Source organism: Ceratocystis lukuohia (genome assembly GCF_044167205.1).
Source record: "Ceratocystis lukuohia strain C4212 chromosome Unknown Supercontig8_pilon, whole genome shotgun sequence".
NCBI classification, from domain to species: domain Eukaryota; kingdom Fungi; phylum Ascomycota; class Sordariomycetes; order Microascales; family Ceratocystidaceae; genus Ceratocystis; species Ceratocystis lukuohia.
Genome location: NW_027263527.1, coordinates 1,118,966 through 1,136,787, shown reverse-complemented (window position 1 = coordinate 1,136,787; position 17,822 = coordinate 1,118,966). Strand labels below are relative to the sequence as shown.

Sequence of the window (17,822 nt, the reverse complement as noted above, 5' to 3'; positions counted from 1 at the left end):
AAACATGTGAGCAAAGACAACATCAACGGAATAGCCAGACAAGAAAATGAGAATATGGACGTGGACATACATCGTGAGATACAAAATGAGAAATCAAGAAAGAGAGAATCAGCCAGCAAAAAACAAGAACTAGGAAATGAGTAGCATGTGAGGTAGAAAAACCGAAAGCCTTCCCTCGTTGTCGCCTAGCCATCAACAGATGGCACAGAAATCAAAGAAACAAAACAAAATGCACCTGAAGACAAATAAAAAGTTTTTAGGAAATTGGAGGGATAGAAATAGCAAGATAAAGAGATGTACCGACCAAAGTAAAGCATGAGAACCTCTGAGCAATTTGCAAGAAAAAAAACAGCAGAACAAGTAGGCTGCTTTGAAAAGTAAAAACAAGGAAAAATGGGGATATGTGGTAACGAACGGAAATAACAAAAAGAGAATGAATGTTGAGTAGAGAGAGCGCCATGAATATATCTATGACTTATGTAAAGGGCGTGGAGTTGGGATTTCTGATGCCGTATCATGGTATTTTCCCGCACGCGGCGTTTTGTCAGCTGAAGTATCCTCAACACGTCGCATAGGCGAGACCGAGCCAGATGACGGCCGCGATAGAGGCCCCGAGTCACTGGGTAGACCAGGGCTCGCTTTCCCCGGCTCCGAAACCTGAGACAGCGTGCTGGGGTTGCTAGTTGTGGCCGTGCCGAATTCGGGAGGGAGAGTGATACTGTCGTGGCTGCTAGCACGCATCATTTCAATGCCGAGCTTGGAGCTAGGAAGCGCTGGGCGTGGTCGAAGATGCTTTTCTCGAAGAGCGCCGAGTTCCTCGTCCTCATCATCGGCAGATTCGGTGCCCGATGAGCTTCGTTTGTCAGTAACAAAGTCTCTGCGGGCATGAGGCTTGATGATGAGCTTCTTGGTGAAGAGCGAGTTGGAATCAATGCGAGATATTGAGCTTGAGGTGTCACTACCAGCGCTGGAGCCAAGGCGGGGCTGGCTAGTGATAGAGTCAGATGGGTCATCATCCCGGATACCAAGGCCATTATCTTCCCAATCTCCATGGAGAGCCTTTCTATTGTTGACAGAAAAAGATAGGTCGTCGGTAGTAACAGATTCTGAGTCACCATATGCAGAGCTCACAGAATCCTCCCTGCTGGACGGCACAAGACTGCTGGTCGTGCGACCGGATAGGCCAATGGGACCGTTGGGGGCTGAGCTTCCCTCAGATCGGAGACTAGCAAGCCGGGTTGAAGACGGGGCAGGATGAGGAAGCGACACTGGAACGCTTTGATGGCTACTAGCAGGCTTCCAGTGACAGAGATTGCGCATAACCTCGCTTAACTTGGAAGAGCTTATGGGCTTTTCAATGAGCGAGTCAAAGTAATGTGGAGCCTGGAGCTCCTTTAAATAGGCGGTGATGGCAACAATGGGAGTATGAGCATTTGCATTCTTAGTTTCACGAATCATCCGCGCTACATCGGTACCGTTGATTTGTGGGAGCTTAAACTCCAGGAAGATGATGTCAAACTTGATATCACTTGTTGCATACCGCACTGCGTCAGCGCCTGTAGAAACAGGGATTGTTCGACAGCGTAGCTTTTCAAGTAGCTTCTCCATGACCATGCGGGATACAGGATGATCTTCGCCAATGAGGACATCCAAGGGTCGGAACAATGGACCACCATCCAAGGCGATTTGAGAGAAGCGGCGTGAGTTTTGGCGGCGACGTTGGACATTTAGAAAAGCATTGTGCTTGTCACCCTCTGTATCAGATGAAGATGGAGACATATCAAATACCTGACTGCGTCGGTTGCGGTGATGTGCTAGGGCGTCTGTCATAATGGGACTACCATCATTGGACTGGGAACCAACCGTAAGCGACCGCGAGCGAGTGGTAGTAGCACTGCCGGGGCGCGGAGTCATCAGCCCCTTTTGGGGTGATACGGACAGCGGGGGAAGGGCAGAGCTCCGAGACTTAATCGGGGTGGCGGCCAGAGCAGATGCGGATTTTGTCATCACAGGAACTGGTTTTGCTGTCTCAGATGGCTGAGGTGTCTGAAAAATTGAGGATTGTTGTGACAAGCCCGACGAAGTTCCCGACGCCTTACGTCTACCTTCGTTATTTTGGGAAGCAACAAACGATAAGAGAAGAGGAGAAGAAGGCTGTGAAATCCTGCTAGGAGAATTACTATGGCTAAAGGTAGAAGGTGACCTAGGCCTGGTGCTAGCCTTAGCATTGGATAGAGTACGCTGAAGTGATGCTGGGACAACAGGACTGTTCTCAACAGAAGGCCCGGGCGATGGGATCGCGTTTATGCCTGTATTCAAAGACGGCTTGTTTTGCGCCGTTTCTGCGCGAAGCTTTTGAATCATAGCCTTGTTAGCCTTATCCAGTGCGGGAAGATTCTTGAATGAAAAATTGCCAAAGTCATCTGTATCGACAGGCTCACTTAGGCGACGGCTCTTAGAGTCTCGAATGTGAGGTGGGATAGAAAGAGGAATCATTCCACGCTTGATAGGAGGATTGGAGCTATTTTTCACACGCGCGAGGGCATCATGGGGACGCTCATGGTAGTCGGCGCCAGGATTCGACGAAGGGCCAGAAGTGTTATCTTCAATTTCTTCTTGGAAAGATTGAAGTGTAGCACCACGAGAATCAAAATATTCGGTATTTTCAGGGTCTTCAACGTGCGGAACAAACTGGGCCTCATCTTCAAGTAAGGTATCGAAGTTGATGTCACTGAACCAGGGATGGCTACGGATTTCATACCCGCCAGACGGAAATTTATCATCCTTGTTTGCACCAAGACGGTCATCTGGATTCATACATAAAAGTTTGTTGATGAGATCTTTAGCTTCGGGTGAAGTTATTTCCTCTTCCGATTCATCAGGCCATTCAATGCGACGAGCTAAGATGTTCTCAAAGACAAGTGCTGGCTCTGGTGCATGGAAGGGAGGGTAGCCATAGAGGAACTCAAACATGATACATCCAACTGACCACCAATCGCTTGTTTCATTTTGTTTCTCACCACGAACAGTTTCGGGGGCAAGATAGTCAGGAGTACCAACAAAGCGCCGATTTGAGTTATCTTCGGGATCAAAAAGAGCCATGGCCGGCGGCAGCATAGCTGTTGACTGTGTTGTTGAAGTCGAAGATGGTTTGATGGAATCTGAGTCAGCATGCGAAGCTGTGTAATGTAAAGATAGGTTTGGAGACATAGGAACGTCAGTGAAGCTTGTGTCAGAAGAATCCTCTATTGACTTGGAGCCAGCTGATATGATAGAGCTGTTGCCTTCATTGAACGACAGACGATTCAACATTTGAGAAAGAGACTCGCTGTTACCACTTTCGGACCGATATGTAGACATTCTCTTTGACTCAGGGTGTGAAGTTGATGCGGGGCCAAGACTTAAAGCAGAAGGTAGACCTAGAACACTTCCAGTATCAGGTGTGGTCAATGGTGTCATACTGGGAGATTGAGTGCCATTGGGACCTTGCATATCAAGAGAGGTGGAGCGCGAAGAAGCCATAGAGGAAGAGCGAGCGAACGGGCCATGCTTGAGCAAGTCAGGGGCAGGCTCAGCGCCGTCGCTATTTATCGCACGCTTTTGACGACCAACTAGACCCATACGAGAAAGACCAAAATCAGTAAGCTTTAGATGGCCCTTTTGGTCAATCAAAAGGTTGTCAGGCTTAAGATCACGGTGAATAATGTCACGACTGTGGAGGTGGTCAACCCCAAGAACAACTTCGGCAAGGTACTTCTTACCCCAGTCTTCTGGTAATCCTCCAAGGATTTTGATCAAAGAAGCACAATCGCCTCCGTTGAGATATTCCATGACCAAGTAAAGATAGTCTTTGCTAGAAAATGTCCAATACAGCTTTGCAACAAACTCGCTTTGACCTTGCCACATCATGATGGCTCTTTCAGCTTTGACATTACCGACCTGATTCTTGGCAACCATGTCAGCCTTTTTCAAGACCTTAATAGCAAAGTATTCACCAGTAGTTCTCTTCTTGGCCAAATACACACTGCCAAAAGCACCTTTGCTAATGGGCTTGATAATCTCGAAATCCTTGATAGACGGCTGGGATGGCCGTGCTTGAGGGGGCGGGTTGTGGGCACCAAGGCGAGGAGAAGGGGGTGGTTTCATGACAAACTCAGACATAGCCGCCGAAGATTGTCGTCTGTGATGGCTACTGCTGTGCACGCTCATAGGAGCAGGAGAGCTGAAATCGCTCCCGGGTAGCATAGGTGAAGCCTCAGGCGACCCAACACCCTCGTGAGTATATGGGTAAGATCTAGGTTTGATGCGCAAAGGAGAGGTAGGTTGATGATTAGGAAATCTAGAGGGTGATTCCTGTCTGTGTGGTGATGTAGACCCGGGGAGCACTAAGCTCCGTCGCTGGTGGTGTTTTACGTTGGCGGCTCTTCTGAGATCACCAAATTCCGAAATAGGGGAGTCTGTGCGGAGCGGCATGCGAGATGCGATGGACGAAGAACGGACGCTAATATCACTGTCGCCGGCTTCACTGCCAAAAATCATGCTTTCACGACGGGAAGCGCGGCGAGACTCTCGCAAGATAGGCCCTGACATAGAGGCGCCGCCCATGTTTGAAACGGGTGTAGGACACTCTCTTGGACTGTCGAATAATAAGACCGACTCGACAAAGGACATGGGGCGGGAATTGGCATCAGTATCTTCAGAGGCTTTTTGTAGGGCAGCCACAAGAGCCGAAGGAGGGTCAAAGGATGATTCTTGAGCAAAGTACTCTCCATTGATAGTACTGACATCAGCAGGATCAGTGCCCGCATCAGAGTCGGACAGGCAGCCAGCGGCCAAGCGGGCAGCTTTTTGAATGGCATCATCAATACAATCCTGGACAAGAACGGCAAACTCAATGCGGATGCGCTCAGCATACTCGATGATTTTTCGGTGCCGGAGAACTGCATCGACCTTTTCTTTGGCTGAACGTTCAGTGTCTGCACACAAGAGGGCTAAGCCTTGTTCTTGTTCTAGAGTATTTGTGCTTGGTGACTGCCAATGTAGGACTTGTGAGATACGAGATTCGGACTGTGGCGATTGTGTGCGGAATTCGAGAGGATCCTGATTTTGGCTTGGCTCTTTGACAGCGGGAGTACTGATTTCTAGAGAAGTGTCGCACAAGTCGACTAAAAGCTCGACGATTCGTGCTTGTGGTCTACGTACGGCAAACGAACGCCCACGAGTATGACCAAAGGCGGAACGCTCACGAGAGCTGGTAGAGGAGCCTCCTGGTGACGAGTGAGTCGATGGTGGAGGGCCAATAGGAAGACCCTTGTATTCAGCCATGGGAGCGGGGTGTTCGATAGACATTGTGCGACTCTTGCGAGCTTCAAGTGCATCGAGAACCTTGACAATAGCATGGCGATGCTCAGACAAGGCTTCTTGTGCCATCTGTACTTCCAATTCTGCCCGGTGCTCCTGCAAACACAAGTCTGTGTGTTTTTCGAACCACCATGCCGGGATGCTACGCTCGCAAATTCGACAAAGTAAAGGCGGTGGGGGTGGAGGGTGCGACTCAGGGTCTGGCGAGCCTGATTCAGCGAGCAGGGCGAGATATGTAGCAAGGACTTCAGCCCCTGATCCAAGTGACTGCACAATAACAGCCGGGATGTCAATTTTTATTTCTCGAGGCGCTTTCCATGGACGGATCATCCACATTGTCTAAGGGAAGGGGAATGGGGGTTGTTATGTTAGAGACGAGACTATTCCTTGACATTGTTTTTTTAGTGGGCTGCATGGTTTACTTACATGGCTTTCACCTCCAGATGCAGAGTCATAGACAATGATGCCCTGAGCTTCTAGGTCTATGACTGGTGTAGCTTCTTCCTGCTCGACAATAGCAGCCTTTGGCTGTGATTGTTTTCCTTGAGTAGTCTCGTCATCTTCATTGTCGTCATTGTCTCCCTCTTCAGACGCAAATGTAGTCTTGATTGTGGGAGTTGGTGGCGTGCGTATCAACCTTGACTGAGGGCCAATATTTGTGGCGAAATGTACACCAAAACTTTTCGAATCGTCCTTTTTCATCAACTCAATGGCTTCAATGAAAACATTTTTATTGTCGCTGACGATCAAGTCGGAGAATGGCTTGCCGATGACCTCTGTTCCATCAGATCCAATAAGCTCGGTCCACGAAGGCCCGGCCCAGCGGATAGTACCGTCGAGGTTGACATCAACAATGACATTGAGGGATTGTTCGGCAGCTTCTCGAAGCTCTTCTCGTTCTTCGCGAATATCCTGACTAAAAGACCTTTGCATGTTGACAGCCTCGGCTCTAAGAGAAGACAGAGGCGATACCAAGGGCGAAAGCCCAAGGGAAGCGGCGGATTTAGGCTCAAGCGCCATGAGGAAAGATGTATCGTGACGTAGTCAGACTCTTGTTACGATGTGGTGAACATTGAGAGTGGATTAGGAGCGGCGCTATCGGCAAAGAGACGAAAGCACAAGCACAGCGGATAGATTGGCAGGTGTCGTAGTCGGAGGATCAATGTAGCAGGCAGGATTGGTGACAGGAAAGTTGTCGAGAGTAAGCTCGTGAGTGAAGTCGAAGACAACGTCGAGAGTGTAATCAATCAAGGAAGGTTTGCGTTGCAAAATGTCGTCTTTGTTGTCACGGCTTTTGAGGCTTTTGGGGGCCTTGGCTAAAGCCTAATGAGGTGACAAAGAGGAAAACAAGCTGGTTGCGAAGCACGGGAGGGACGAACAAAGAAGAAGAAAAGAGGAAAAGAAAGAACAAAAGAAGGGAACAAGAGGTGGGATGAGATAATCAATGGAGAGAAACTACAGCAAGATTGAGCCAGAACGCCGGCAAGTGGCCAGAACTAATAGTTGGCAAGGACACAAGGCATGACTGACGGAGTAAAGGAAGCTTAACGAAGACAATACAACAAGCAAGAAGCCCAGTGATAGCCAAGACGGGAGAGAATCTGCTAGTAGTCGAACAGATCAGAGCCGTAGAAGAGGAGAGAGGAAAACAAAAAAGAGAAGAAGAGGTCTTGTTGCAAGGATCTCAAAACCTCAGCCCGCTACAAGGTGCGAAACTAGAGTACAGCACTAAAAGAACAGGGCCAAAGAGGAGATAAAAAAGAAACCAACTATCTAAAGGCTGCAAAAAAAAAAAAAAAAAAAAAAAAAAAGAAAAAACATGACAGGCACCTGGTTTGGCTTGTTGCTTAGTGGCCCCCAGAGGCCAATTGCAAAGAAAGGCACGGCCAAGTGACTCCACTTGATAGCAACTGCGTCGTGGCAGTAGCAAGTACTGGTAATAACTAATAGGAACAGGGCCCGAAGCGGAAAGGATCACAAATGACCCTCCCTCCCCTCCTAAGGTGGTTGAAAGGGCAAAAATTCGAGCCTAGGATCTAGATTTTGAACGCTTTGAGCAATGGATGGGCTGTGTCTAAAACACAGAAGTCAGCGGAGCTCAACAGGAAAAGAAGGAAAAAAAAAACCAAGAACCAGACGATAGTACATAGAGGGAACAGGCAATGGAGTTCCTCCAAGCCATGTAGGGAAGGAACGTAGAAAATCGAATGATTCAAGAGGGTTTCTCCGTTTGTTAAGCTAGAAGATGAAGATTCAAACGTGGAATTCAAAGCCCATTTTCACCTCTGTCAGTCCACTTTATGCTCCACAGTTGCAACCCCGGAGGAAACTAGAGTACAGCAGTTGCCGTAATGGTAGTCCATGGGGAAAGCCAAGCTCACTCGCCCTTCGGCTTGCAGTCCCTAGGAGGCGCTTGGCTTGAGCTTCAAACTCCAAGACTCCAAATCAGGGAGGGTGGCTAATTCTTTTCTTGTTTCTTTTTTTTTGGGGACGTCTTTTAAACAGGGGCCCGTTTCGGAGTTAGATTTCAGAACCCAGAAAAAAAGACTGGAAACTTCACGTCCAAGGCTGTTGAGGGCCTGCCACAATACAAGACAGGGCACAAAATGACATGAGGGAGGGATTGAGGCCTGCAAGCGTCGAGATGGAAATAACCAGGATGGGAAACTGGTCTAGAAGTGAGGGTTTACAGGAGAAGAAGGTACGGAAAATCATGATGCTGTGATGTTGCCGTTGCTCTTTGCTGTCTCGTCTGTCTTGCCCGTCTTGCCCCAAGACTGGCCGTGTACAATGTACTTGTACTTGACATGTAGCACTACTACTGAGACAGCAGCAATAAACGCAGCCCCAAGACTGTATCGATACATATTCATGTCCTGTTGCCAGTGTGGTAGCACTACATATACCACACATACATACAAGTTGCATGATGAGCTAAAACGGGGCAACTGGAGAAAAATATCTCCACACATAGCGCACATCCTGGATCCCGACATGATTTCTCCAATCAGAAGTTAGTTGCCATCTCCATGCCAGTTTTGGGTAATTGAACTTGGCTTCGCAGCTGCTAGGACAACGGCAGTAAGATGGGAGAACAATGCGAGGGAGGGTACGTATTGGCAAAGAGGCTAGACCATCAAGTCACGTGATAAACACAGGGCTTAGCTAGCCCACTTTAGCCTCCTGAGCCCCCCGACACCAAAATTCTCTTCGCCAACCCGACGGACTAGATAAAATAGAGTCTAATTTTCTGCTATTCGGTATTGCCTTGCTGAGCCTTGCTATCTTCATTGAGCATTGTACGTTGAAAGGCTCAAAAGGATGGAGCCCAGACGACATGGAAGTAGGACCACAAGTCTATTTAAGGCCAAATAGAGGCCCTCGCTTTCTGCTTTCAAGAAGGGCTTGTATGTGAGAGACAGGGGCTACTGTGAGGGCCTGAGGTCATTGTGGAAGCCTTGTTATCTTCAACGGTGTTTTCTTCTTTTTGAGGAGCTCTCCTAAACCTTTGTTGTCTCTCCTCAGTCCAGTCTAGCTGACAAATGACAGCATCCATAAGAGGATGACAGATAGGATGGCCTAGACCAGCCACATCGGCGCTTGCGAAAAAGAGGCCCGTCAAGAGAAGTTATGCTATCATAAAAGAATCGAGCCTGATGTAATGTATGTACTATGCTATATAGTATAGCACTTATTCCCTGGGTTTTATGCATACTATGTTATACAAGGCATATACTTGTTTACTTTGTCAACAGCAGCAGCCCACATAAAACACAATCATGTAATGCAATTCAAGCCCTTGAGCCAACATGAAACAGAAGCAAGGGGAAGCCCCTCGCTTAGATACAGGGGACTTGGCACACTATGGCTGTCCTTATCATCGACAGGGCAGGGCACAGAGATACGTACCAGAGAAATCGATGGCCTGTATCGTATCATACGTAGTCGTAAAGCACGGCTCAGCAATACAGCTTGCTCTCACGCGTTCTTGCGCTATTGCACAACTCGGAAAGTCCATACTGGTCACCTTATGATCGAGCTTCGGGGCAATCGGAGTTCTGTTCCCTGTTTACCATTGACTCCCTTGTATGCATTCTGCTTTCCTATGTCTCTAATACACATGCAGATAGTCTAGACTTGCACCAAGGCTAGAACAGAAGCGGACGTCAACATCACCTCAACCCATGTAGACAAGATGTGCTACAACCATAGATGCATATAATCATGTACATGTGACTAAGTCCACCCAGTCCCATTGCTGTATATCCATTGCGGCAACATCCTACCCATGATCTGATTGTGCACTGTACTTGTGTGCTAGAGGATGATAATGGGGAGTGGGTGGCGTTGGCGACGCGGATGAATAGGTAGAGTGTCCTATTTAGAAGAATGGGCTTGACACCAAGACTCGTTTGCAGGCCTCGCATATTATATATTCATCTGATAGACCGCTCTTTTGTCTAGTGCATGCCATGCCACTCAGAATTATTAGCTCTACAACCAAAGCTTTGCTAACTCTCCATAATGTCCTGGTGGCCCAAGATAAGTAGTGAGATGAAAAAATACCACTGATGAGCTCCCAATGGCCCCATGTTGTATGTAGGACACGGGAAGCATGCAACTGTCCAGGTGAGCGTCAACAAAAGGCCAGAATATTCCGTCCAACGGGAGCACCATAACAGTGATGCACAAGAAGAGGGGTAGTGAATAGATGACTTGCTGACGCGACTTTTTTTTCTGAGAAAAGCTCAAGCACAATTGAAGTGCATGGCAGATAATGGATCTCTGGACAAAACCTGAGGTTGGTGTTGAAGCTCGGAAGAATGACGTTGTTCGGGATGAAGAAAAACAATGCTTCTGTTGATATTTACTCACCACCTCATGTGACTGAGTTTCTACTACCCAAAAAAGGGCAAAAATATTTTTAAAGTCATGGGAGATGCTCGCTAAAGTAAAAGAGGAAAAGATGGGACCAAAAAGAGGGAGAGGAAGTGGACAAAGACGATGAGAAGTCAGCATCTTTTACACAAGGAAGTCAAGGGCCACAGTTATACCGGCTAGACAAGCCAATAGCTATCGACCTGTTAGCACGACTTAGACACATGCAGTCTAGCAAGGTTATATTTATTTCTCCAACTTACACATGCAGTCGCCACAAACACGGACATGGGCTCACTACCTCTAGCAAGAGCTTTGCCGTTCAGCATGGTCTTTTGAAGACGCCAGACTCGATACGTACCCACCGCGATAGTCAGGATAGCAAATATATAGCACGCGGTAGCTAGCGGCTTGCCAACGGTGCTATAGTTAAAGTCACTTCCAGGGTTATCCGAGCCGAGTACAAAAAGCTGCGAGATTGTGGTACCAGTTACAGCACCAACAGCTGAGGTGCGCAGATATGCAAGAAAAGTTCTTTCAAGGGCTATTTGGCAAACACAGTGGTTAGCTGCTGATATTGGTGTTGTGAAACAATATCGACAAAAGGGCTCTGACAAGGAATCATCCGTGAGGCATTGCTGTGATCTGTGACATCCTCTAATAGACCAGGCACAAGAGCTGACAAGCAACTGGATAAACAGATCAGGCAGCCTTTTAGGGGCGTTATTGCGACGGAGACTTCAACCATTAGGCTACGTAAAACTTACCAAGGTGGTCTCGGGAGGCACGAATATCCACTGACACGCTGACGTGAGATTTCCAGAACCACAGAATGCGGTCCCACAAAGATGTGCCCAGTGGCAAAGTACCCGATGCATCCCGGTCCTCGGCCGTAATCGTTGATTCCCCGCTTCGTGGAACCGAGTCCTCGGCAGTCGAGGCTCTACCGAGTGGGATGTCCTGAAGTTCGACCCATTCTTCCGATGGGTCTCTGCGCCGGGGCTCGTTGCTAGTGCTTCCAGTACGATGCCGCGACGAGAGGGTGCTGCTGCCACTGACAGACTCATGAGAAACTCCAGTAGATGGACGACGTGCTGCGATGCTCGTACTAGAGCCGGCCCCAGCGGCGGCAGGTGCAGTGGTTGTGACGGTCAGCATTAGGATAGTGATGATAGTGATGATGATAACGATAGCGATGTGATGAATTTAATAATGATGGCGGATCAAATAGACCCGAATATCATCATGTCTTGATTGTCATGAGACTCGAATTTATAAGCTACTATAGTCGGTCAAGCCAAGTCAATAAGTGACACGTACTTGTTCAGTAGCAGCCCAGGGAGCCTTGATCCTGTCTAGACACAGACAGGCTGAAAGTATCGAGTTAAGATTATATAGTATGAAGAAAAAGGTCTAAGAAAGCTTGAGAAGTCTAAATAGATTTGTATTTGCTGATGGGAAAAAAAAATTCGATCGTCAATGCTCATCTTATTAAGATGCTGTTCTTTAAGTAGTAAGACAGAACAGGCAGGTTCTGACTTTATCATGGACGCTTTGATGTGTGATAAACAGATGGCAGTTGCCAAGTTTAGTGTCGTAGATGGCAGGATTCATCTAGAGATAACAGAAACAGAGCACGGTTGCCGATATGTTTGAGGCTAGTAAAGTAGTCGCTTGAGAACCTAGAATAAATGTTGGGTGAGGCAAGACCCTGTTGTAAGGCTACGTACCAGATAAAAAATGAATAGAAGAGACCGTTCGGAGAGGGGCGTAAGACGGTTATCCTAGCAAAGGTAAGGAATGCCGGTCGGTATAAGTACATGTAATAGGAACGGAGCGAGACAAGACACAAACCAACTCCTGGCTAGTTCAACCAATAGCCACGGCATGCGCCAGTTTATTCTCCACAGGGGTAAAATGGGAGAATTTTGGTCTAGGCCGGTGGCAACTTCCCGAAAAGAAGGTCTTCTTGATTGTTTTGTCGCAACTTCTCTTTTTGATCTAGAATTATTAGGGCGCAGCAGTAGTAATGGCATCACTCCTTCTCGTTTTAGGCGTATTTCGCTACCCTCCCCTCCCCTCCCATCACAAGGCTTGACCCTAATTTGTAGTTTCTTGTCCCTCCCTTCATACAAGAACACTCAATAAATGTCAGCCTTCTCTATCAGGCCGAATGTGCGACGCATTTTTGTTGCCTTTATCTCGATTTTGTGCTCGCCTGTCATTGTTCAAGTTAGGTTCTAAAGCCTTTTCGTGACGTGGTACTCCATTGGCCCCTGATTTGCCCTTACGTTCTTATTGCACAGCCCATCAGCCAGCTTCGATTTCTATTACGGGGGGCTTCAGTGCCCCAAACACCCAGACAGGGGCAAGTTACAAAGCTTCATCGGCAACGCACATAGTTAGGCTCACTACAACGCCAAAGCTTCTGCGGCTTTGAAGCATTCGGACTTGTGTATTATAACCCACTTCATTATGGCACGACAACCCCGAAATTCTTCGAATCGTCATGTCAACGGCGGCCTAGACAAGAGGGATCCATTTGCAACTCAGCATCTGTCACCGCTTGAGAGGAGCATCGAGAAAATGAAGGACTTTGGCAGCCATACCCGCCGGATAGCTGGGACATGTGGCATTTCAGCGGCGACTGCATCACTGCGAAAGCTATGGCGCCACACTCTCCGGGCCCTCAACCCTCGACGGGTATTTAGCTTCCCGCACATCATGGTTCTTGTGTGGATCGTGGTGCTGCTTCGAGGGGAACGCTGGATATTCTACTACAAAGTGAACCATTGTTTGTGGAACAACTGGGAGGAATGGGTAAGGTCTTTTTCGCATGTCTCCATCACAACACAACACTTTTGCTAACAGCTAAACGGACAACATAGCCTGCAGATGCAAAGCCACACCACTTGGTCTTCATAGCCGACCCGCAGCTCGTCGATCCGCATACATACCCGGGGCGACCATGGCCTCTTAGCTCTATAACCTACAAACTCACGGATAACTATCTCCGACGCGGATACAATCAGCTTCAATCGCAACTTCAGCCCGACTCCCTGTTCTTTCTTGGCGACCTGTTTGATGGTGGCCGAGAATGGAAAACAGAACAAGGCGACTTCAAAGATGCGCCGTGGGCAATGCCACCCCCTGAAAGAGATGTCAAGCATGCCAAGTCGTGGTTGAAAAATTACGGCGAGGAGTTTTGGCTTCAAGAGTACAGGCGTTTCCGCGACATTTATCTCAAGCCATACGGCTTTGACAGCTTTGCCAAGGCGGCAGAGCACGATCATAGAGTTGTTGCCAGTCTCCCTGGAAATCACGATTTGGGCTTTGGTGCAGGTGTCAAAATCCCAGTCCGTGACCGGTTCCAGCGGTATTTTGGTGATTCGAACCGTATTGACATTGTGGGAAACCATACTATTGTCAGTGTTGACACCGTATCCCTTAGTGCTGGCACATCAGGGCGATCATCCGAGGAAAACTTGCGGCCCTTATTTGGGCCATCCCGAGAGTTCTTGGATGGTGTCAAGGAAGCAAAACTACGAGCAGTAGCAGAGGAGCTACGGTTTATAAACAGCGTGACCAAGTCGAAAGTCGAAACCCGTGATACTGAAGGGGCAGCAGCTTCTACATCCCAGGGAACTGCTGAGAAAACCACCGCTGAAATGGTCAGCACGAGTGAAGTCAACGAATTTCCTACTATCCTACTTACTCATGTCCCGCTTTATCGCCTTCCTGGGACACCATGTGGTCCGATGAGAGAGCATTGGCCTCCGGCGAAGCACCCCAAGGAAGAAAATGGCCGCATTGTGGACCCCGGAAATGCTATTTCCGTGTCAGGAGGCTATCAATATCAGAATGTGCTCAGTGAAGAAGACTCCGTTCGTCTGATCGATAGCATTGGCAACGTAGTGCACGTCTTTTCAGGTGATGATCACGACTATTGCGAGGTAGTGCACTCAGACTCCAAGAATAATGTGCATGAGATCACGGTCAAGTCAATCAACATGGCCATGGGGGTGCCTAACCCAGGGTTTTTAATGGTTAGTCTGTGGAATCCGGTGGATGCTACGGGCGCATCGCAGGTGAAAGCAACGGAAACGAATCGCCTGGCTACCATACAGACACACTTGTGCCTCCTACCCAATCAAATGCGCACTTATTTCGCCTATATCTACCTAGCTGTATTGACTGTGGTAGCATTGACAATTCGGGCTTTCTTGGTCCCAGTACTTCACCTGACACCGTTTATGATGAACTCGGATACCAAGGGCGAGAATGGTGCGGCCGGCAGCTATCTTCCGGTGTACAAAGATAAAGTCGAAGACTCCGAAAGCTCGCTATACGGAGGCAGTAATAGAGTCAATGGGCCCCCAGCATCAGGCTCGGTGTCATCATACTCGCGCTCACACCCAGCCCGAGCCGAGGCTGGAAGTTCGCGACGAGCCCGCGGAATGTCGATTACTAGCGGTAGCAACATTAACAGCGGCAATGGAGGAACCGGCAATGGCCCTATGTCACGTGAATCTTCTAACGGTGACCGCAACAAGCAGCGATGGGACTGGGCCGGCAAGGAGGCACCGCGCATTGAAATCAACCGTGATAAGCTGTACGGTGGCCCCCAACTTAATAGTCATGGGTCAATGTGGCGAGCAGCATCCGCCCGGCCACGTATTACAGTGAAATTCATCAGCAAGGAGCTATGGGCATCGCTATGGCGCATAGTGTGGATGGTGTTTCTAGTGTTTGTATACTTGACATACAAGGGGTAGGCGGAGATACCACGGGGGAGCGGAGACATCATTTCAGTACAGTTGCAAACACACAGCCCTGACATTAGCATGGTCGCATATAATTGGGGAGAAGTACCGGTATGTATACTGGGGCTTTCATTTTTATTTCCCTTTCTGATATATTTATTGCATTTACTTATGAGGCTTTTACACGTACATACATACATACAGCACAAATCCTTATTTTCCAGGAGAAACATGATCCTTATTAAAAACAGAGTCGAGACATCAAGCCCATCGAAACTCTAGCAAAGATTATTACCAAGATTACATAGCGCATACAACTCACACCGGATATCATGAGAACTTATTTAGTTTCTTGATCCTTTTCGGTATCTTGTATCGGCACCTTTTCCACCAGCTTCTGTTTTACTGCATGCTCTTGTTGCAGCGAGTAGCCCTTGATGGTGAATGATAGAACGAAGCATACCGCCGAGAAGGCGAGAAGCTCATAATAGATGGCATGCATGGAATCTGAATACGCCTTGACTAATTGTGTCTTGGGCTCGCCATCCTCCATAGCCTTAATGATCTCCACCACCATGGTTGCCTCGCTAGCTAGCTGGGAAGCCTGGTCAGCAAATGCTGGCAGATCTAGCAGTTTACTCTTGAAGGCATTCTGGAAGATGACGCCGCCTGTGGCCACGCCAATGGACTGGCCAAACGTGCGAAGAAACGAAAAGAAAGCAGCGGCCTGATCGTTTAGAGCTGGCTCACAGGCTGCTTGGATTGCTAATGCCATGGAAGGAAACAGGATGCCCGTACCAAGGCCAACAGGTATGTTGATGAAGATCCACTCAGGAATAGTAGTGTCTGGACCTAGCAGCAGCAGCAAGCCGCTACCGAATGTGGCAAAGCCCCAACCAGCCCAAAGGGCCCAGCGGTAATGGCCAAAACGGGCAGCAATAAAGCCAGTCACAGCAGCGGCCGGAGCCACAGTTAGGGTCTCAGGAAGAGCGGCTAACGAAGAAGTGATGGGTGAGTAGAACTGCACGCCCTGGTAGTAGAGCATCACAAAGTAGAGGATACTCCAGAGGATGGCGCCGTGCATGATGGAATGGATGAAGGCCACGATGATACTCCAGTTATTGAATAACCCGCGGTTAACTAGGGGTTCGGCAGCATAGTTGAACTCCCAGTACAAGAACAACACTAGCAGCAAGAAGCCCAGGATCATTGGCAGCAAGCACCTCCACGATGACCAATCATACATAACGCCACCGGTTGAGAGGCCAAACAAGAAGGATGCGCTGCCAGTAGTGAATATAGCGCTTCCGACCCAGTCGACACGGCCTAACTTGGCCATGAATTTGCCGGGCACAGGTGCCTGGTTAAGGAACAGCCACACCATGACTGTGGCAATGCCAATCAGCGGCAGGTTAATGTAAAAGATCCAGCGCCACGAGACGCTCTCAGCAAAGCCTGCACCAACAATGGGCCCAGCAACAGTGCCGAGAGCCCAGATAGCCGAGAGGATGGAAAAGTACTGGCCTCTCACAGCAAGCGGCACTAGATCTGTCACGACAACCTCAGTCAGCGAAAGGAGGCCACCGCCGCCGCAGCCTTGAATAGTACGACCGGCAATGACAACTTCAAAGTTATCGGCCAAGGCAGCAATCAATGAGCCAGCAAAGAAAAGCACGATGGAAACATAGATGAGCTACGGGGGAAGTAATTTGATTAGTACGCGCTGGACAAGCATATGGACGTAATAGGGATCTATAAGGACCAAACTTACGCCTTTGCGGCCAAATGCAGAGCTGAGGGCGGCCACGGTCGGCTGCACAACAGCACTAGCAAGTAGGAAACTAGTGCCAGACCAGAAAGCCTGCAGTGCCGTACCTCCGATCTGGCGACTCATGGTCGGTAACGCCACAGACAGAGTGGTAGCGTCGAGAGCCACAGCCATGGCGAGGGACATGAGGGCACTGAATGCGAGAATAAAGTCCCGAGATGGTTTGAAGTCGGTACCGGGGTCTACTGGAGGAGACTCGGTGGCGGCCGTATGGCCGTCTGATTTTGAGACGGCAACCATGTTGGGGAAGATGAAAGCAGAGCAGAGACCCTTTGGTTGACTATAGCAAGTTAAGGGACCGGGAAATAGAGAGGATAGAAACAGAGTGGCGGATGAAGAGCTTGAATTAATGAGACAGCAAGAACAAAAAGAGAAGAAGTGTCTGTCAAGCTTTATATCAGACAACCACGAGGATGTTCCAAACTAGCTTGATCCCCTGGTCTTTGCTCTACCAGCTATCCAGAAGGAAGCAGAATAAGCTCTTGATCTTTTTTCTTATTATACAAAAGTTTTGGGTGGTGTAGGACTCCGGAGGAAAGTCTGCTCCGGCCAGTTGGCCAACGAGAAGACAAGCTAGGCTAGGTCTAACAGAAAAGATTGGCCGGGAAGCCGTTGTGTGGTTTTTCTTTTCGTTGGACCTTAATAAGCAGCCGACAAAAAACATTAATAATAATAAAAACAAGCAAAACGGCCGGGGAGGAGCAAGCGAAAGAGGAATAAGGTAAACGGAGTCGGAAACAGCGAGGATATGTGATTTTCCCCGCCTGGGAATGCTTTTGGGATGGCACCAAGAAGAACGACTAGCAAGACGACGCAGATAGTATTTCATATTACTCAGTTCCATGACTGCCTAGATTTCTGTCACTCCACATTGTATTGTGACTAGGTTATGTCAGGGTAGGTTTGCCTTTTTACCCAATGGTTATAGCTTGTTGTCTTTCCTTCCCGCCTGGCTTCTTAGCTTGGGAAGTCTTCTTCCCTCTTCCACTGGC

At 48.5% G+C, this 17,822-nt stretch overlaps 4 protein-coding genes across 4 annotated transcripts; 1 reads left to right on the top strand and 3 right to left on the bottom strand.

Moving 5' to 3' along the window:
* Positions 1–468: 468 nt before the first annotated feature.
* On the bottom strand, positions 469–6,381 carry HOO65_080284 (response regulator receiver RIM15p; the record flags this gene model as incomplete). The annotated part of the gene is made up of 2 exons (XM_071004113.1): positions 469–5,628; positions 5,788–6,381. The coding sequence occupies 2 exons, from the start codon at positions 6,379–6,381 to the stop codon at positions 469–471; spliced, it is 5,754 nt and encodes a 1,917-aa protein (XP_070856514.1).
* Positions 6,382–10,383: 4,002 nt separating this feature from the next.
* HOO65_080283 (uncharacterized protein) lies at positions 10,384–11,397 on the bottom strand (the record flags this gene model as incomplete). The annotated part of the gene is made up of 3 exons (XM_071004346.1): positions 10,384–10,434; positions 10,503–10,783; positions 11,007–11,397. 3 exons carry the CDS (start codon positions 11,395–11,397, stop codon positions 10,384–10,386), a joined length of 723 nt encoding a protein of 240 aa, XP_070856513.1.
* A 1,317-nt stretch (positions 11,398–12,714) lies between these two features.
* On the top strand, positions 12,715–15,014 carry HOO65_080282 (Cell division control protein 1; the record flags this gene model as incomplete). Its single annotated transcript, XM_071004180.1, has 2 exons — positions 12,715–13,059; positions 13,128–15,014. 2 exons carry the CDS (start codon positions 12,715–12,717, stop codon positions 15,012–15,014), a joined length of 2,232 nt encoding a protein of 743 aa, XP_070856512.1.
* A 328-nt stretch (positions 15,015–15,342) lies between these two features.
* On the bottom strand, positions 15,343–17,070 carry HOO65_080281 (major facilitator superfamily transporter; the record flags this gene model as incomplete). The annotated part of the gene is made up of 2 exons (XM_071004237.1): positions 15,343–16,695; positions 16,774–17,070. 2 exons carry the CDS (start codon positions 17,068–17,070, stop codon positions 15,343–15,345), a joined length of 1,650 nt encoding a protein of 549 aa, XP_070856511.1.
* Between the last annotated feature and the right edge of the window lie 752 nt (positions 17,071–17,822).